The sequence below is a fragment of the Leptomonas pyrrhocoris genome (genome assembly GCF_001293395.1).
Source record: "Leptomonas pyrrhocoris isolate H10 chromosome Unknown, whole genome shotgun sequence".
In the NCBI taxonomy this organism is placed as follows: Eukaryota; Euglenozoa; class Kinetoplastea; order Trypanosomatida; family Trypanosomatidae; genus Leptomonas; species Leptomonas pyrrhocoris.
This window is the reverse complement of record NW_015438366.1, coordinates 146,327-166,049: the sequence shown is the minus strand read 5'-3', so window position 1 is coordinate 166,049 and position 19,723 is coordinate 146,327. Positions and strand designations below refer to the sequence as shown.

Here is a 19,723-nt window from a genome sequence, read left to right as displayed (position 1 = left end):
CTTCTCATTTTTCTACCGTCAGCTTACAGTCTCCTTTTCGCTTTTGTTTTCCATATTACGTTTCATTATTTCCTCTGTTTCTTCTACGTGCTCGTTTGTCGTTACTTCAGCCCTCTTCATCTTTGGATGGTTCACTCGACTTAAAAAAATAATGAAAAACAAATAAGATGCAGCTCCGCGGTACGAGTCCTGATAGTATTACAAGGAAGAAGACGAAAAAGAAAAAATACACTCAGGAAGTCGTGCGAGACTGTTGTTTAGTCGAATTTTTCCAAGATAGCATCCTGGAATGCTGGGGAAACAAGTTCAAAGAAAAAAATGTGGTTAGAGGCTTCGCCGTTAAGGGAGACGGCTTCTGCACGGAAGCGGGTCAAGGGAAGGAACAGGGGGAAAGATGAAGAGCATCTTTTTTGTTTCTTCTTCTTTGAATCTGTCTCTGTCTCTCACGGGAAGCGTGGCTCTCTCTGGATGCTTCATTTTTTTTTGTTTGTGCTGTTTTCCTCCCCTTCTGCATGAGTGTTTTTTAATTCCAATACTAAGGAAAAGAAATATTCTTCGTCGTGCTTTTTTTGTTCTCTCTCGTTCTCCATCTCTGCGTCGTCGATCAACGATAGTTTGAGTTGGCGTCTTCTTTTTTCCCTTCTTCTTCTGGCGCTCCCTCCACAATTCCCTTCGCATTTTCCTACGCGAAAGCACGCGTGTGGGCAACGCCGGTCGGACTTTCCCTTCGTGAGCTTTTCCGTGTGCTTCGTACAACAGGGAAAGGAGAAGAAGAAAAAAGGAAAGATGCTGTGGAACTCCACCGTTGGCGCGCATGCTCGTATATATATACCCGCTAGAGCCTTCACATGTGAAAGAAACAAAACAACAAGCAGCTGCAATAAAGCAATGCGACGTCGATGAACATCACTCGAGATGATGGCGTTGATGGTGGCTCATGGGATTTGCGGATGTGTGTGTGTGTTGATTTTCGATTTTTTCTTTTCCTTTTCTGTTTCCTCTGCGTGGTCGAGACGAACTGGATGGATTGCGCGGAGAATGGGCGCCCCTTTCTCTGTGAGTCTTTTCCTTTTCTCTTCTCTTTCTTTCCGTTCGCGTAAGACGCATGGAGTCGCCTTTTATATTTTTTTTTTTTTGCGGTATAGTTCCTCCTACTTTATTTTAGTTACCTTTTGTGTTTTTTTTTTAAGACTGCTGACTGACGTGTGTAAATGAAAACTGGCTCGAGAATCATTTTCTTTTTTTCTTCTTTGTAAAGTCAAGGCGCAGCAGACAGAGAAAAAAAGATGTGCATAATACCACCGCTGTATGTGTGTGTCTCTCTCTTTCCTCCTCGCTGTCGCTGTGACATCTACGTGTGTGTGTGTGTGTGTGTGTGTGTGTGTGTGTGTGTGTGGATGCCTTACGGTGAATTACATCGTGCTTTTCCTTCTCTTTTCTCTTTTTCTTTTTTGTATTTCTCGTGTGTGTCTGTGTGCTGATTTTTCGTTCATTGATTTAATCAAAAAAAAAAAAGGGCATTATCAAGAGGAAGAAGATGCGTGAGATAGGGGAATCGGAGAGGTAAGGTGGAGCGTCTTTCATCTCGTCGTGGATGACGCGTAGTGCTCATACGAGGCCCCGAGTCTCTCCTTTTCTTTTCGTTTTCTTTTCTCTTTCCTTCTCGTATCGATGGCGGGAAGGAAGCACAGCAGCGAGAAAAGCGGTACTGCGTTTTGTGTTGTCGGTGTAATTTATATATATTAAGATTTGTTGTTTTGGAACAACAGAGGAAGAAGGCGCGTGTGTGAGGGAATGACAGGAGATGTTTGTTTTCAATTCTGTTTTCTTTATTACATTTCTCTTCTTTTTATTGTTTTCTTGAGGTGCCAAACGTCCATCTTGCGATGGTCAAACATGAATGGAGAGCTTATCAATGCAGGAGATGAGGTGAGGGCCCCCGGGGCTGCTCAAGTTGTGGCGAAGGAAGAGAGTGTGTTGCGGCCAACGGTCACCACCGCGCAGTTGAGGTGACGACGAGTTATTTCTTCTCCGGTTTGCCGGAGCAGCCTTTTCTGCAAATTCCCGACACCTTAGCCTAATCTTCTGCGGAAGAGCTACACCGAGATCCATTGCTGCGTCTTGTCAGGCTGCGCTGGTTGGCGCAGTGCCGACAGCCGGTTAAGGTGGAGCCGTGTTTTGCCTTGTGGGTAATTACTCGCATTAAGGTCTGTTCTGCCCGACTTCACGACTCTCCTCTCTTTTACGCTCTCTCTCCGACATCGTGTGTGTCTGAATATCCCTTCCCCCCTCCGGAAAAAAACATCGTAGCTGGCGAGAGGTAGATAAAGCACACACGCACACACGGGAAACCCTTATTTAACTCTCTCTCTCTAACAAGAAGCAACAACCACGACAACTGTAGAACACGATTGAGCCGTTCTGGGATTTAACAGTAAATATATATATATATATATATGTTTGGCTGTTACTGCTACATTTCGAACGTCTTCTTCGCTTGCGCAGGCGAACTTCGGACGCTCACATATTCCCAACTCCCTCTAACGGAAACAAAGAAAGATTAAGCACTCACGCTTGGATTATTTCACTTCGTACTGCACCAACCTGCTTCGTCTCTCTTGTCTTTTTTTTTTTTCACTTTTTCTGGGTACCGTGTTCACACTCTCGTGCTTCAATCCATCTCGGCCTCTGTCCTGTATAACCGGAAGTGTTGTACCGGAAGCTGTTTGCACTACACGCGTCGCTGCTCCGCATCACCGTGCTCACTCGCAGACAACAAGAGGATCGACCGCAAACAGCAGCCACTGCATCGACAAAAAGGAAAACCCAGTGAAAATGCGGAGCTCCTCTCGCCTTGTGTGGCAGCCCGCGGCGTGTTCTGCCTTGACCAGCGTCAAGCGTCTGACATCTAACATCCGCCTGCAGACGGACTTCGGCAGCGCCACGCCGGCGCAGCGCCCTGCCACAAGCAAGGGCCTGCTCTATGTCACGGAGCCCGCGTCTCGCAAAGGTTCCTTTGGCCGCTACATGCACACCGCCCGAGATCAGGCGCCGTACATCGCTGGTGCGGTGGCGGGTGTGTGCATCTACAGCGCCGCCACCCTCGCCATCCCAGCCGGCTTTGGCGCGCTGATCGATTACGCGAGCAAGGGCGAGATGCCGCTTGGTACGTCGATGCAGCTGCTCGGTTGGTTCGGCATGTGTGCGGTGGGCAACTACCTCCGCCTGTACTGCATCGGCTACGCCGGCGAGAACATCATCGCGAAGCTGCGCCGTGCCCTCTACCACGGCATTCTGCGGCAGCCGACGGCGTTCTTCGATTCAACGGAGAATCGCACCGGTGCGTTGGTGCAGCGGCTGTCGATGGACTGCAACGTGGTGGGCAGCTCTCTCACGGAGGCGGTGACCAGCGGGAGTAAGAACTTTCTACAGACCGTCGGCGCCGTCGGCGTGATGCTCTACTACTCCCCCCTGCTGACGAGCGTGATCGTGTGCATGATCCCGCCGGTGGCGATCTTTGCCGGGTCCTACGGCCGCTACGTGCGGAAGCTGCAGCACCACATGCAGGATGCGCTGGCGGACATGGGCACCGTCGCGGAGGAGCGTTTGTCGAGCATCCGGACGGTGCGCGCCTTCGGGACGGAGGTGCAGGAAGTGGCGTGGTACGGCAAAAATGTGCAGCGGGTGTTTGACTTGAGCCTGCGCATGGTGCGGTGGAACTCCGTCTACGTGGCCTCGCTGCAAACGGTCGGGTACGGCGCCATGTACTGCATCATGTGGGCGGGCTCGATGCTCGTCGCGTCGGGGCAGCTCACGCCGGGCGTACTTTTTTCTTTTATGCTGTACACGGTGTACTGCGGCATTGGCCTGATGGGGCTGACGAACCTGGCAACGGAGATCAACAAGGGCTACGGCGCCTCGCTGCGGCTGTTTGATATTCTGGACAAGGCCGATGCGCTGAAGAAGGCGCAGGATGCTGGCAAGCAGCTTACGCCCACGACGTGCGACTGGCGTGTGACGCTGAAGGACGTGTCCTTCGCGTACCCGACCCGTCCGGAGGCCCTCATCTACACCAACATCAACTTGACTGTCCAACCCTCTCGCTGCACCTGCGTGGTGGGCAGCAGCGGCTCTGGTAAGTCCTCACTGGCGATGCTGCTGCTGAAGCTCTACGAGCCCACCAGCGGCGAGGTGTTGCTGGGCGACTACAACGTGCGCGACATCCAGTCCCAGTGGCTGCACGAGCGCGTCGGCTACGTTGGACAAGAGCCGGTACTGTTCGGCGGCTCCATCGCACAGAACATCGCGTACGGCGTGCCGGGCCGCAACTGGGACGACTCGATTGACCGCTGGCAGTACGCCGCGATTGTGGAGGCGGCCCGAAAGGCGAACGCTCACGATTTTATTTCCGCTCTTCCCGAAGGCTACGACACGTTTGTGGGGGAGAACGGCCGCAGCTTGTCGGGTGGCCAGAAGCAGCGCATTGCGATCGCGCGTGCGCTGATGCGCCACCCGCACATCACCATTCTGGATGAGGCCACCTCTGCCCTTGACAGCGAGAGTGAGGTGGTGGTGCACGACGCCATCTCGCGCTTGATCGAAGAGGCGAAGAAGTCCGAGACGCAGCACACCGTGTTGATGTTCGCGCATAAACTAAGCATGATTCGCAAGGCGGACCACATCATCGTGCTGGACAAGGGCAAGGTGGCGGTGGAGGGCAACTTTGAGGAGGTGTCACAGAGCAAGCTGTTCTGCGATTTGGTGGGGCTGACGGTGTTGCCGCAGGCGGCCGACAGCAAGTCATCTGCATAAGCGGGTTTGCTTCCTTTGCTCTCGTGCTTTTTTTTTCCCTCGTAAGGATGCTGATGTGGCGAGACAAGAACGTTGGCGACGGCGAAGACGTGTATCGCGGACTTATCTTTACTTGGACTTATCTTCCTTTTCTTTTTTAAGTGTTTCTTCGCATTTGCTTTTTGTCCTAGTTGTTATCGTAGTAATAAAAAAGGAGCTCTGAAGGGTGTTGAACTGGGTGATATTTCACATACATAGTAAGGGTGTCGTTGCGTTGAACTCGACCCCACTCGCGTCAGAAGCTGTTGTCTGATCTGCAAAGAGAAAGGTAAAGATCAACCAAAGAAAATGGGAAGCGTTTAGCATTGCTGTCGATTTACGCGGTAGGAAGCTCGGAAAAAGCTTAGTGGGACACATTCTGTGTTCCTGTCCACCTGCGGTGAGCGAACAGATGCCGAGAAAAAGAGCGAAGTGACAAGACACCTCTGCGATGTAGCGCGTCGGCCTTCTTCTTTCTTCTTGAAATGCAAACAAGATGAACTCACTACCCCGTGGTGGGTGGTGTGTGATTCTCCGTCTGTGTTGCGGCACGAAATCCCGCCCACATCAACACCTGCTGTCTTTGGTTTCTCACGTTCAGACCAATTTTTGTTTTCTTCTGATCCGCATCTCCATTTTTCTTCTCACTTCTCTCATCCTTTTCTTTTTTTTTTGGTTAAACATTTTTTTCCACACTGCATCAGAATTCTCAACTTGTTGCTCATCACTATATATTTCCACTTCACTCTCTCTGCTCCGTGCGATTGGGACTGTCGTCAGCTCTTTTAGGCTTTCTCTTTCTTTATTATTATTGGTAAGCCTGACAGAACACAGCGTGAAAACCTGAAGGAGAAGCGTTATACGACACCACGTACTCGCTCTTGCCCTCAATCTCCGCTCCCTTCTTCTTTTTGCCGTTCACCCACTCAATCAGCTTGTGCTACGACGCCTTTCTTTGCTCCTCTCTTGTTTCTCTTTTTTTTTCTAGTAGGAATTTGCTGTCGTACTTCCCTAGTGTACCTTCTGTGATTTCCATTTTCTCTCCGTCTGCGGAACTGCCTTGGTCTTTCTCCCTGTCCCTCCCTTCTCTCCCCCGGTGCAGCCACCACGCCAAAATTAGTACTATCATTTAGCTCCCCTCACCGAGAAGAAAGCATTGTCGAAGGATCTTCTTTCGGCTTGTCTCTTTTTCCACCCCACATCTCCCCTCGTGTCTGTCGTACTCCCACGTGTGACTGCGGGCAGTCGTGTGTGTGTGTGTGCGTGCGTAGCCGCACCCTCCATTTCTATTTCTTCTTTCCGTCTCTTCGTATTCCATCCAGCGTAGCCTGGAGATAATAATAATAGGCACACAGGCGACGAAACTCCCTTCTCAAGAGTTCACCCAACCGGCACGAAAGACACGTCACCAGTTCACCCGCGTGGAATACAGCGTTGTTGACGCATTTCTCTTCACAGTTTTGCTTTTATACTTTCCCTTTTTTCTTTTCTGGGTAGAAAACGCCCTATTCCTCTCCCTTCTCTCTTGAGGTTTTTTTCCTTTGATTTTCAAGTTTCCGAACTTGCGACGATGTCCTTCATGCAGATGGCCAGCAACACCTCTTCTCCGGCCCTGCAGGCAGCAGCAGCGCCAGCGCCGGCGGCGGCCGCCATGGGCAGCAGCTGTGGCGCGGTGGGCGGCTACGCCACCGACCCCGATGCGCTGCGTAACCTCATCGTGAACTACCTCCCGCCCCTCATGAACGAGGCGCAGGTGTACGAGCTGTTTGGCCAGTTTGGCAAGATCGAGAGCGTCAAGATCATCTATGACAAGATCACCGGCGAGAGCCGCGGCTACGGCTTTGTGAAGTATCAGTTCTTCTTCTCCGCCACCTACGCGGTGTCGTGCCTGAACCGCTTTGAGATTGGCGGCAAGAAACTGAAGGTGGCGTACGCAAACGCGCAGGCGGCGAAGGAGGCATACGAGATGGTGCGGCTCTCCACGATGGCCCTGAGCCTGCAGCAGCAGCAGGCGATGCAGTCGATGTACTTCAACCAGATGATGCTCTCGCGGGAGGAGGGCGCGAACACGGCGCAACTTAACGGGGCAGACGGGGGTGATTTCTTCTGGAATGGCATGGGTGGCGGCTACGCGGCGAGTCAGCGCAGTGGTGCGTCCTCGTCGATGGGTGGCGGAGGGGCGGCGGCGGCCTACCACACGCCCTCCGTGCCCGGCGCCGCGCGATCTTCCATGGCGCCGATTACACCGATTGGCTTGTAAAACGATTTTTAAGGCGGGTGTGTTTGCTTTAAGGTGTGTTTTGATTTGCTTTTCTTCTTCTTTATCTTTGCCTTTCATTGCCTTTTTTTTTTCTTGCCTGCGGCGTCCGTCTTCTCTCTTCTCTCGCTGTCTTTCTTGTTTATGCGCAAAACACCTTTATATATATTTTTTTGGGGTTGTGCTTCGACTCATCGACGTACTTCCGTTTTTGTCTTCTTTGTTTTTTTGACATTGCGTGAAGGAGGAAGAAGAAGAAGCACACTACAGGAGCCGACGCAGCTAATTCATATTCATCAATAAGCGAATATGTAAACGAAGATTCTTCTTTTTCCTTTTAAAGAGCAGGAGTGTGGCGGATATGAAAAGAAAGCTTTTGCGTTTACCGCCTTTGTGGTACTCGGGAAATTGCTTTCGCTCTCCTTATATATATATTTTTTCTTCTGTTGAGTGATATTGCAAAACAAAAACCAACAAGGAGTCGGCGCGTTCATCTTCTTTACTTTTGAAGTTTATTTTTGTGTTTATGTTTGCGTGTTCGATGCTACCCGTATTCACCTGGTCGGACAGATTAATATTATTTTATTTATATTATCATTATAGATGCAGGCTACGCGCTCCTTCTCTTTATTCCGTGGTCACTTCCGTTTTAATACGTGGATGTGCTTCTCTTTTGCCTTGTACTCATCTGTTCAGACTTCAGACAAAATGCTCCGGTAGTGGAGATAGGGAAAACAATGAGGTACTACGCAGTGGAGCGATTCTATTTTTGCTTTCTTTCTTATGTTAGCTTGAGTTTTCCTTCTCACAGTCTTGCTCTCTTTTCTTCTACTGAGGTCTCCGGTCATCTTGGGGCTCACAAAACGGGGAAGCCGCACGAAGGGGTTGTGCTCGATTTAGAAGGCATTTTCCTCCGGCTTCTCGTCTCGCGCCGTCGAAGTCGCGCAGGCCGTTGTGAACGCCGGTACTTCACGCTCAGGCGGGTTCAAGCAGAAACAAAACAAGCACATCAACACCAAACAAAATACAGGAACACACCGTAATAATTGCCTTATTCTATTCTTATTTTCCGTTTCGAAAGAAAAACTGTGCTGTGACACTTCACTGTTTGCTCAAACTGCTTCTTTCTTTCCCTCTCTTATTTATTCATTTATTATTTCTTCTCCATATGGCAAGTATTGAATCGATTCTAGGTTGTTTTTTCCAAAGGCGAAAGCACAGGAAGGAAATTTTTGTGTCATTCTTTTACGCCTTTTCCGCCTTCCACGCCTGCGCCACTCTCGTCTCTTTTTTTTTCTTTAATTTGGTGAGAGCATGAGAGAAGGAGGACCCACGACAGCGACCAAACAAATAATAAAAGGAAGGAGCAGTGGAAAGCACCAAAAGCAACCGAATATATATGTACTCTTTCTGTTTCCACTTCTCTTTCCTCTTGAAAAAAGAAAACCTGTCGATCTTATTTAAAACGAAGCAGTACCGTCATCACTGCGTAACCTCCCACGACCACGAAGCTATCTGCATGAGCGTGCGTACGTGAATCTGACCCGTAACGCTCCGCTTGTGGCGTGGCTGGTTCACCTTCGGAGATAGTCTCCTCTGTAATGGTAACTACTTTATCCTTCTTTCTTTTTCTTTAAGTGTATTTTTTATCATTACTGGAAAACTAACCTTTCCGATATATTTTGTAATAGTCCTAACAATTACCTCTCTTTCTTTTTTCTCTGGAGTGTGTGTTCCTGTTCCAGCGGGAGCTCTCCGACTCACTTGTCTACTTCGATTTGTTTTTGTTCTCGTGTTTCTTTTGACTATTGTGCTGCCGCGTTCCGGTTAATGATTTTGTCTTCTTAACCTGTCCTTCGGCTTTCACCATCCGTTCACGCCGTGTTCTTTTTTCTTTTGGTTTGTTCTCATCACTCTCTTTGCTGACCCTCTCGAAAACGCGAAGAATAAAAGAAAGAGGAAGGGAGTGAAGACCTTTTGTTTTGTCAACAAGAGAAAAGTCCCACTCCCCCCCAAAAAAAAAAAACAGTAGGGTAAATGCAGAAGTCGGTGGCGTGTTCACGGGTGATGGCGAAGAAGTATTTCGAGCAAACTCTAAAAATAAAAAAAGCAGCGATGAGGTCTTTTTTCTTTCTTCTAAATGATGAAGTATTTTTGTAAAAGAAATTATCTCCTCTCTTAGGTGTCATGGATGTGATACATCCACTTAGTTTTCATTTCCTTTTGTTGCTGCTTAGACCCCGTCTAGAGTAACGCCGCTCCCCTTTGCCTTGTCTTTTTTATTCGACCAAAGGAAGAGCGGAACGAAGCAATCCGAAGAGCTGCACTCCGAACAGCTCTTCTTCTCTTTCCTTTTATCTTCTTTTTTCCCCCTTTTTTACATCGAAGTAGTCCATCAAAAAATAAAGATTAACGCTTATCTGCTTATGCCCTTTCATTTTCTGTGTAGGTATCTGTTTCAGCTTTCAAACCTATTTTTTCGTTTTCTTCGTTTGAAATTGCGTTGAACGCTGAGGTGCAAGCGAGAAGAGCGGGGGCGGGGAGGGGGCAACTCGAGAAACGAACGTAAACGTTCATCTTCAAATGCAAAAGAAAGTCGTTGTGAGATGCAGTGTAGATGGTAGGTGCGGACACACGTACTCTAAACGCTGTGGTTGGTGACGCTGCTGACGGAGAACTCTGCGTACGCGGGTAGTCTTCTTTTCCCTTTTGTATTATTTCGTTTGAAGATGCCGCGATCATCCCTCTCCACGTTTATTTTTTTCCTCCCCGCTTTTCTCGGTTGTATTTTACGCTAGGCAGATAAGCGTTGTTGCTTCTCTGCTGAACACTCAGAATGCACGCTGCATCGTTTTTTTCTTCTTCTTTGCTCACCTCTTGTCTGCTCGTCTGTTTGAGACGCCTCTTCGGTGTTTTTGCTGTGCTGCAGTCTTTCTTTTTGTATTGTCTCTTATCTTAGCGACTGTTGTTTGTTTCCAGATTCGTGCGAATCGAGCTCCTGTGCTGTTCCTTTGGGTCTGTCTCGGTGTGCGTGTGCGTGGGTGGAGGCGGAGGAGTCACGATGCGCGTCCTTTTTCACCGGTGCGTGCGTGCGTGCGCTTCGCGGTGCGAGCGTTCTTTTTATCTTTACCTTTTTTTTTGTTCCTGTGTGCTCCATCTAGGTTAGTCACTTTGCTGTTTATGCCTGGTAGTGAGTAGTATCGCCACCATCGCGTAATAGGCTTCTTATCTGTCTCGTCGCATGTGGTGTGTGTGTGTTCGGTGCAGAGGAAGAGAGAAGAAAAAAAGAACACAAAAAGCGGTGGGATGCGGTGGCGGCACAGCTGTCATGCAGTGGTTCCTCGTTTTGAAAAAGACGGCCTTGAAAGAGAAAGGAGAAGGCGCCGTTCCTCGCACGAAGGCGCCGGCCGTACAGCTGCACCGGCTTTCCTGCTGCCTTTTTTTTGTTTTTCCCGTGTTTCGCTTCCTTCTTGCACCGGCGGTGTGAGTCACTGCATGAAGGGCCAACATTGCGAGCGGGATAATGAAGTAGCGCTTCAAAATCGGTTGTGCGGCGCGTGTAAAGCTGCCGTGGAGTCGGATGTCGCGCCGTTGCTCCATTGGCTCTTTCCTCTCTCCAATGCGGTCCTCCCTCCCTCCCTCCCCTTTCGCCTCCTCCTTTTTTTTTGGACTGCTGTTTCTCGTCTTGCAATTTTGATGCTACGCAATCTGCAGACGCCGTGTTTCTTCCCTCTCCGACAGCTGCACTCCCCCCCCCTCCTCGGGCAATGCCCCTCCTGCCTTTCTTTGCTCTCTTTAAGCCTTCTTGGCGACTCGTCACGCAGGCGCAGAACGCAGCGGAAGCCACGTCTTCTTCTTCAAGGCAGGAAAGCATCGCCACCGCCACCCGAACGGCCCCTTCGCCGACGTGGGCGAGTATCGATGTCTTTGGCGCACTGCAACGATTTTGTGAGACATGCGGCGCACAAGAGGAGGCGGTGGTGCAGAAGCCGTCGCCGGCACCCGGAAGGCGCTTCTCCTCGCCCCCCACAGACGGCGGCGGCGGCGGCGCGGCGGAGTTGTCCACGGCGGAGCTGACCGCGCAAGTGCGACGTATCTTACTCCTCCGCCACGACTCCATGAAGAGCGCAATGAGATCAGAAGCTGCTGCGGTGGAGGAGGAGGAGGGACTGCCACGGCGCCACTCCCCTGTCCAAGCGCGTTTTATGGAGGTGCTGCAATTCGTCCTGACGGCTCATCGCACGGCGATTCACTTTCTTCGTCGTCGTGCAGCGGAGGTGAACGCGACCGAAGAGGGGGCGGAAGGAGAGGCGGTGATGGCGTCGTCCAACTGTGTGTTGGCAGAGGCGGCGTCGGTGATCAGCGAGCTATCTTATGCCCGCGCTGCCTCTCATCAGCGCGGAAGACGATCTGACTCATCTAGTCCTCAGTGCCCACAGCACTCCTCCTCTATCAGCGCTGCGGAGTCCCTCACGCAAGTGCTCAGCACGAACCTGTACACCATCAGCACCTTGCTGGAAGCCTTCGACGACGGCGAGAGCGTTGCGTCGTCTTCCTCGGGCCGTCGCGCCGCCCTGACGGCCCTCTCTGATGTCGTTTTCCCACCGCTCTTTTACCTCATCACGCAGACGTTGGATTTGGCGGCGGCGGCGTTGCCGTACGCGACACCGCCGCCTTGCTGCAGACCGTCGCGCACCCCCTCCATGCTGTGTGTTCTCCAGCAGGAGGGCTCGCACGTGCTTTCCTGCCTACTGCGCATCAACGACGTCCCGCAACACAACAGCCATCATCTGCACTGCGATGCGGAAGCGGCGTGTGCGAGTTCGAGCGCAACTCCGGGATGTCGCTGGGTGGTCACGCACCACGTCCTGCGACGGCTGCGACCTCTCCTGTTTACGGCGCTTCCGCATCACCGCCACCAACACAACTTAATCAGCAACAACCGCACGTCCCAGACAGAGACGGCGTTTTTCGGTGCCGCGTGCGATCGCACCGATACGGAGATCGTGACGTGGGTGGCGAAGCAGCTTCACCGGTACGCCGCTGCCGAACGGGAGCAGCTGCATCCCGGCGACGGCCTGTTCGAGACAGACAACGCCTGTGCACTGCATGCGCACGCACTATCGCTGCAACCTTCACACTCGCCCACCATGTCACCCTCGAGGGCGTACGAGAGCCTTGAGGCTGCTTGCTTGACGGAGGTGCTGCGTCTCCTACTTCAGCGCTTCATCGCGGCGGCGCGTTCATCCACCTGCGTGGAGTCCGCATCAACGGCGGTAGCAGACACAGAAACTCGTCCATCGACGCTGGGGACGACGGCTTCGTTTGCCCACGAGGAGAGGTATGGGACGGTTTCTTCGGTGTTCCTTGCGGAATACGCGAATGCTCTCGCTCCTGCAGCGGCGCGACTACAAAGCTCAGACGTTTGGGACTCGCTGCCGTCGTCTCTGCGTGGGACGGTGGAGGAGCTGCAAACGCAGCTGCGACGTTTTGGGGTCGATGTGTGACACCTCTACGAGAAGCCAAGGAGAGAAGAAAACAGAAAATGACGAAGAGACTATTCATTCCGTTTTTGAGGGGTCCGGTGACTCGCCTTTGAAAAAGCGGATCACCACCACATGTTCTGCTGCGACTACTGCTACTGCTACACCTGCTCAACAACGGAGTTACAAAAAACAACAACAGATCCTTGCCGCCGTTCAGCACAGCGAAAATGCTCAACAGTCCCTTATTTTTGTGTCCCGCATCGTCAGCGACAACGGGGAGAAAGTAAAGGGCTTATGAGTGGCCGCAAGACGCCTCGTCACACCCTCGTTGCTGTTTCCCATCAACTTCTGCCGCAGCATCCTCCGATGCTGAGGTGAGTACCGTCGAGGCAACGAAAGCTTTTTGTGTGGGTGTGTGTGTGTGTTTCACGCACGGCTGCGGTACTTTCGCGCTTGTGGCTGCGAGCTATTTCTCTCTTTCACGTTCCATAGCCGTCCTTGTCACCGCTATATCCACTGGAAGAGAGAAAGAGGCGGTGAGCAGGGAGGCGAGTACGTCCCTCACGCTGTGTCAACGCTTTGGCTGCCCCGCGCAGCATTTCGCCTGGATCGCAACGCGCTTCACTAACGGAAGCGGAAGCCCCCCCCCCCCCATCCTTCCTACTTCATCCGCCGTCTTTTTGTCGTCTCTTCGTTCTTTTTTTTTCTTGTTTCTAAACTTTTTCTCGCCACGTTCGCGCGGCGAAGTTTACCTCGCTTACCCGCTCCTTTTCTCCTCGCAGCTCCGCCGTCGTTTTCCCACTCACCGCCTTCTTTCTAACCCTAACCCACTTTCCTCACTCCATCATGTCGCAGCAGATGAGCCCTCAGCAGCAGCCGCAGCAGCAGCCGCAGCAGGCCTACAACCCTGAACCGGAGGCGCTGCGCAACTTGATGGTGAACTACATCCCGACCACCGTGGACGAGATGCAGCTGCGCCAGCTGTTCGAGCGCTTCGGCCCACTGGAGAGCGTGAAGATCGTGTGTGACCGTGACACGCGCCAGAGCCGCGGCTACGGCTTTGTGAAGTACCAATCGGCTGCGAGCGCGCAGCAGGCGGTGAACGAGCTGAACGGGTTCAACATCCTGAACAAGCGCCTGAAGGTGGCGCTCGCCTCGTCTGGCAACCAGCGGCCGCGGAACAACTACAACTACAACAACAACCAGCAGCAGATGGCGGCTGGCGCGGTGCCGCAGGCGAACTACTACGCTGGCAACTTCGCGGCTGCCGGCTACGCGCAGCCGAACCCGTACGCGCAGCAGCAGATGATGGCGGCTGCGATGCCGCAGCAGTACATGATGCCGCAGCCCGGCCAGCAGCCCCGCCAGTGAGGTTGAGAAGAAGCAAAAGGACACCTCTCTCTGCCGCGGGAGGGTAGGAGGAATTGAATCTCACATGGACGGGTGGAGACTGTGCAATTGGTAGAATATCGAGGCGGACGGTGTTGGCGCCGCACAACAACGCCCACAAACCGCTTCGTTGCGTAAGGAAGTTTGCACGCGGGCTTTACACAGGCTGACGTACTGGGCTCCACCGACACACTCTGCGGCGAAGTTTTGGCGGGCGTACATCAGCATGAGCGACGGCGTCACGGCGGGGCAGGGTGCGAGGAAGGGCAAAAAAAACACGGCAGCCTCCATTGAACAGCGCAGGTCTTCGGGCCTGGTGTGCCTAACAGGTGCGACGGCTCCTTTTTTTTTTGGCAGCACCTTCACGGGTGAAGGGGCGAGGTGAAGCAGTTGCCTTCGTTTTTCAGTTCATACCGATCTGCTGCCTACTACTGTTAGTTATGGTGCCCTGGAAAAAGCACAAGGAGCGTCACGTACAATGCAACAAGGTGGATCAGCAAGAAAAGAAAAAGGTCGATAGTCCTGGCGGAACAGATTTGTATCGTTAGCGTTCAGAAGCGGTTGATGGGTGAGACGTAGTTCGGATGAGGAGCGCGAACGCGATGCGTGATGTTCGAGCAGCGGGACTGTGCCGTCCGTGCTCGCCACGGGAGTTTTTATCAGGAAGAGACGGGGGAGCAGCGATGCGTGTATGCGAGAGACGGGTGCGGCAATTTTTTTTTTTGAGGGTTTCCTGCATGGGCATATATTTTTTCGGTTCAGTGCGCGTGCGTTTGCATGCAGGGGGAAAGTGCTTCTTTTGAGTGGTAGTTGCTGCGGGAACTCAACCGCTGTGTTATCGTTGACAGCTGCGCTTCTGAAAACCAAGAACAGCAACAACAACAGAAAATATGATTCCCCCTTTCCGTATCGACTATTTCTATTATTTGTGTTAGGCTTCGCGTTTTCTTTCTCTTTCGGGCTGTGACTTTGCTGTTTTTGTTTTTGTGTCTTTCTTGTCTTTATGGAGCCGCCTTTACAGTTTTTCCCCATCTTTTTTGTTTTCGCTTCGATTGCCGCTTTGCTTTTTGATTATTGAATACCTTTCTTTGGTTTCTTCTCACACATGCACACCCACAGAAGGGGAGGGAGAGCGGCACACCGGTAGCGATGTTACTATCTGTCGCCTGTGATCGTACTACACGTTTTTCATCGTCCGCCGGTACGGGTCGAAGCTGAACACACCGTTCCATTTCCTTCTTCTTCTGTTGTGGATATTGGTTTCTGCTTTTAGCTTCTGTGTGTGTGTGCGCGCGCGCTATTCCTTCTCCAATTCCCCCCCCCTTTGCGTTTATTTTTTTTTTTTGTTTTCTTTAGGTGCCCAACAACCGGAGTTTAGACTATCCGTTACACGCTTTCCTGTCTTAGTTCAATTCGCCACTCCCGATTGGTTTAAAACATATTTTGTTTTTGTTTTTGTTTTTTTATTTGTAGCTGAGTAAAAAAGTTGGACAAGCTTGTCCGACAGTCGTTCCAACCGTCGATGTGCCCCCTGCAAGCGTGTGCCCGCCCTCTCTCTCTCTCTCACGCCCCTCTCGATGTTGCTCACCTCGTACTTCTCCTCTCCTCTCCTCTGCATATCGACGTTTTCTGCCGCGCGCTGAATCAGAAGAAAAAAGGTGGGTCTTTCTCTTTTCACTCTCTGCATGTGTGCGTGTGGCTGTGCCTCTGAAAAAGAATGTGCGAGTTCGTTTTTCGTGCTTGGAAGTTCCACTTTTTTTTTCTGTTGCATTCTCTAAACGTCCTGGTTTATTCTTCTTACGTTTCAGGGCCAGGCGCGAATGCGATTCGTTCAATTCTTCTGTGCTTCTCTTTGAATCCCACCTGGCTCTACGGTCTCACCTACGGTAAGAGTGTGCCGATGCGATGGCAAATTCAATGACGGTGAAGAGGCGCACGTTTCTCTGCGCATTTCTCTTCGTCAACTCCCCGTTACTCCACTTTTGTATTGTTTGCAGGATTCGGTGACGGCTTCGTTCTTGTCTCGGAGCAGCCGAATGTACATTTCGTGTTTGCCAGCTGTTCGCTCACCTAACGTGACTCGCTCCTCTTTTTTTTTCTTCTGTGTTTGCGGGGGGGGGGGAGCGCTTGTTCAAGGGAGTGGTTGGCGTTCCTCCCCAGCTCAGCTGGTCGACGTTCCCGTGTTGTCTCACCTCAGTGTGCCCACCACAGAAAGGACCCTTCTGTTTGGGTCCTACAGAGTACAGAAGCAGAAATGCAGAGGTTTCTCTCTCTTGTGCGTTTGTTTTTCGTTTCCTTTTTTCTTCTCCTGCCACAGTTCCATGGCGATGCACTGTCTTGACAGCGACCCGCTCCGCTTCATCCGTTCGTGTTTTCATTTCTCTCTTCTCTTCTCTTCTGTTTTACCTTCGTCTTTTTTCTTGTACGTCGTCTCTTTCAATTTTCTTGTTTTTCTCTCTCTCTGTTTGGCAATCTTGAAGCTGCATTCGCTCCTCTTTATTATTATTATTATTACTATTACTATTATTATTACTATTATTGTTTTTGTTTTTCTCGTTCTCTTTCTCTTCTCATTTTTATCTGTTCATTTCGCCTCTTCTTTCCATCTATATAAACACGTGAGTATCAATGAAGGTGCGCGAGGACCGCATGGAGGAAACGACTCTGTCCCACCACGACCACCACCACCAAGCAATCAACAACAACAAACAAAGAGGTACGCCCAAAGGAAGCAAGTGCTTTACCTTTCTTTTCATTTCTTTATACATTTCTCTTCTTCTTTTCGTCTTCGTTCGTTTGCTCTCTCGCACTCCTCAACGCTTTTGGTTCTTTCGTTTGCTGGGCGGTTCTCTACCTCGTTGTGAAGTGGGCAGAAATACTAAGCACCCCACACGTGTGTCCTTTTTGATTTGCTTTTGTTTTTATGCGAAGTTTTCTCCCTTGTCATTTCCACATGTTCGTTCTTTATCTCTCTCTATATATATGTGTGTGTGCGTTTTCCGTGCTTTCTCAGCTTTTTTTCTTCTGTTTTCCCCTTTTCTTTTGAGATAGAAGAAGAAGAAAGGAGCCATGGTTGGCTTCCAATAGGGCTGTTACTGACACATATTATGATGTTTTTGTGTTCTTTAAGCACTAGAAAAATGAAAATGAACAATCAACCCAAAAACGAATCTTCGAAACAAAGAGAGTAGATACGGTGCCCATCCTTTGTTTTCTTCAAGAGCAAGGCCAATCAAGAAGGTGGTGTGCGGATCCACTCGCGTTTCCTGACGCGATGGGGCGCTGCGTTGGGGCAGGAGAAGGAGGGGGGAGGGGAGGCGGATAGCACACACACGCTTCAAGAGCAACGGATTGCGCTTACAAGGGGTGAAAAAGAGTCTGCAAAGATGCATTTCGTGTGCCTGCTGGTTTTCTCATTGGCGATTCAACCACGACATCTTTTTCTGTTGTTGTTGTTTTTGCGTTCGCGGCTGCTATCGACGGCCAGCGGAATCAAACAAGCAAACGGGGCAAAGCAGCACGAGTACGATAGCTCTGTCTGCTTCTCACGCGAGCTCCGCAGCAGTGTGGTGTCGCCCCAACAATCTTTTGCGCTCTTCTTCATCATCATCATCGTATCTTTTATTTATTCTTCTTCTTTCCCCTCTTCTAATTCTGAAACACGTCTCATTTGTTGCTTCAACGTTTGCCTCAAATCATCACCTCCACTCCCACGCGTGCACGCCTCTACCGGGGTACACCAATAGTTCTCGCGCTTTCTTCTTTTTTTTTTCCTGTTTGTATTTGGTTTTCTACTTCTACCGCTTCGAGACTCTTTCCTCACTTCCCTTCCACCCCGAGCCAACTCTCCTCACTCCGTCATGTCCCAGCAGATGAGCCCCCAGCAACAGCAGCCGCAGCAGCAGCAGCAGTCGCCGCAGCAGCAAGAGGATTACAACCCTGAGCCGGAGGCGCTGCGCAACTTGATGGTGAACTACATCCCGACCACCGTGGACGAGATGCAGCTGCGCCAGTTGTTCGAGCGCTTCGGCCCGATCGAGAGCGTGAAGATCTTGTTCGACCGTGACACGCGCCAGAGCCGCGGCTACGGCTTTGTGAAGTACCAGACGGCTGCGAGCGCGCAGCAGGCGGTGAACGAGCTGAACGGGTTCAACATCCTGAACAAGCGCCTGAAGGTGGCACTTGCCGCGTCTGGCAACCAGCGGCCGCGGAACAACTACAACAACAACAACAACCAGCAGCAGATGGCGGCTGGCGCGGTGCCGCAGGCGAACTACTACGCTGGCAACTTCGCGGCTGCCGGCTACGCGCAGCCGAACCCGTACGCGCAGCAGCAGATGATGGCGGCTGCGATGCCGCAGCAGTACATGATGCCGCAGCCCGGCCAGCAGCCCCGCCAGTGAGGAGAGGACGAGGTGTTCTCGAAGTGGGGTGCGGGTGCGGTGACGTAGGCCAAATGGACACCGCATTCCATAACGGCGGCAGCGCTCATATCTAGCTTTATCTTCCGAATAAAATCATTCCCCAAAAAGTAAAAAGTATATGCACGCGCATGAAAGGGAAAGAAATAACATGCGGTGTAGAAAGGAGAAAACAGAAAGCTAAATTCGCAAATCAAATATATACATATATATATATATATATCTGAAAAGGATGACCCGACCGATGCGCAGCGAGATGTAGGCGTTGCGTGCGGGTGTGGGTGTGTCTGTGGCTGCGCGTTCTACTATCACGTTGTTGATGGTATTTCTTCCCCCTCTCTCTCTGGTGGTTTTTGTTTGTTTTAAGAGGGTGAGAGGAGGGCAACGTCGAGTCGCAACTCGATGTTTATCCCACACTGTTATTGCCCAAAAGGAGAACTAGAAATTTGTGTCTGTCGCGGCCGAGACAGCAAAGAGTCCCTACGGCAGTTGCGCCGAAAAGAAAAACTCGAGCAAACGGGCACGGAGGTGGTTGTCGTTGTTTTTCTCCTTCCTCGTGCGGATGAGTTGGAGCTGCAGTCGACTCGTTTCTTTCTTTACGTTTTCTCACGTGCTGTTGTTTGGATGCAAGGAATAACGGAGGGAAAAGTGCTTTAACCAAAGTCGTGATTTGCTGCCTCTTCGATCTGCGCGTTGCACGGGGATGACTTAACTCGCTCCGGAGATCTTTCCTTACTCGCGGAGGGGAAGAAAAATATGGTGTGCCTATCAAAGGAAAACAAACAAACAAGCGTTGCGTTTCTCCTCATGTGTGTGTGTGTGTGTGTGTGTGTGTGTGTGTTCCAGAGTACTCATCCGATAATCACACCCGCATGTGTAATGTGCTTTCTTTCTTTCTTGTATAGCTCTCACTCGTTACGTTACCCTTGAAGCTTTTATTTCCATATTGTAGAACTCTATTGAACGAGAAATACCGTCGTGTTCGTTGTTGATTTCTTGTTCATTCGAAAGAGCTTCCGCCTCTGTGTTATTGCTTCTTCCTCCTCTTTATCTCGCGGAAGTACCGGGTGCACAGCGAGGCCTCTGTGCTGCACCAACTCGTTTGTACCGCTGCTGCCGTTGTCCCGCTGCTGTGCGAGCGCGTGTGTTGGAATGGAGCGGGGCGCCACACGGGCAATCGGATGCGAAAGCGCTCTTGCTGCTTCTGTCCCCCTCCCCCCTACCGCGTTTGTGGAGTGCGATCTGCTTCTCTACGTTGACTGAAGCGGATGCGAGGAGGGCGAGGGGAGCGAGGCGGTGCGTGACGGCGCCAGCGGTGCGGACTCGAGCGCGCCGGCGGA

General features: G+C 51.4%; 5 protein-coding genes across 6 annotated transcripts; all 5 read left to right on the top strand.

The window, feature by feature from the left end:
- Window positions 1-539: 539 nt before the first annotated feature.
- On the top strand, window positions 540-4,812 carry ABB37_05293 (putative mitochondrial ATP-binding cassette protein subfamily B, member 1, putative (ABCB1); the record flags this gene model as incomplete). Of its 2 annotated transcripts, none has more annotated exons than XM_015803255.1 (1): window positions 540-4,812. In XM_015803255.1, exon 1 carries the CDS (start codon window positions 2,836-2,838, stop codon window positions 4,810-4,812), a length of 1,977 nt encoding a protein of 658 aa, XP_015657897.1. In that variant the 5' UTR covers window positions 540-2,835. The 2 variants fall into 2 exon arrangements, with proteins under 2 accessions (XP_015657897.1, XP_015657896.1); XM_015803254.1 differs by having other exon boundaries at window positions 2,708-4,812.
- Window positions 4,813-5,533: 721 nt separating this feature from the next.
- Window positions 5,534-7,090, top strand: ABB37_05292 (putative mitochondrial RNA-binding protein; the record flags this gene model as incomplete). Its single annotated transcript, XM_015803253.1, has 1 exon — window positions 5,534-7,090. The coding sequence occupies exon 1, from the start codon at window positions 6,401-6,403 to the stop codon at window positions 7,088-7,090; it is 690 nt and encodes a 229-aa protein (XP_015657895.1). The 5' UTR covers window positions 5,534-6,400.
- Window positions 7,091-11,292: 4,202 nt separating this feature from the next.
- ABB37_05291 (hypothetical protein) lies at window positions 11,293-12,594 on the top strand (the record flags this gene model as incomplete). Its single annotated transcript, XM_015803252.1, has 1 exon — window positions 11,293-12,594. One exon carries the CDS (start codon window positions 11,293-11,295, stop codon window positions 12,592-12,594), a length of 1,302 nt encoding a protein of 433 aa, XP_015657894.1.
- A 725-nt stretch (window positions 12,595-13,319) lies between these two features.
- ABB37_05290 (RNA-binding protein putative UPB2) lies at window positions 13,320-13,944 on the top strand (the record flags this gene model as incomplete). The annotated part of the gene is made up of 1 exon (XM_015803251.1): window positions 13,320-13,944. Exon 1 carries the CDS (start codon window positions 13,420-13,422, stop codon window positions 13,942-13,944), a length of 525 nt encoding a protein of 174 aa, XP_015657893.1. The 5' UTR covers window positions 13,320-13,419.
- A 3,763-nt stretch (window positions 13,945-17,707) lies between these two features.
- ABB37_05289 (RNA-binding protein putative UPB2) lies at window positions 17,708-18,365 on the top strand (the record flags this gene model as incomplete). Its single annotated transcript, XM_015803250.1, has 1 exon — window positions 17,708-18,365. The coding sequence occupies exon 1, from the start codon at window positions 17,823-17,825 to the stop codon at window positions 18,363-18,365; it is 543 nt and encodes a 180-aa protein (XP_015657892.1). The 5' UTR covers window positions 17,708-17,822.
- Between the last annotated feature and the right edge of the window lie 1,358 nt (window positions 18,366-19,723).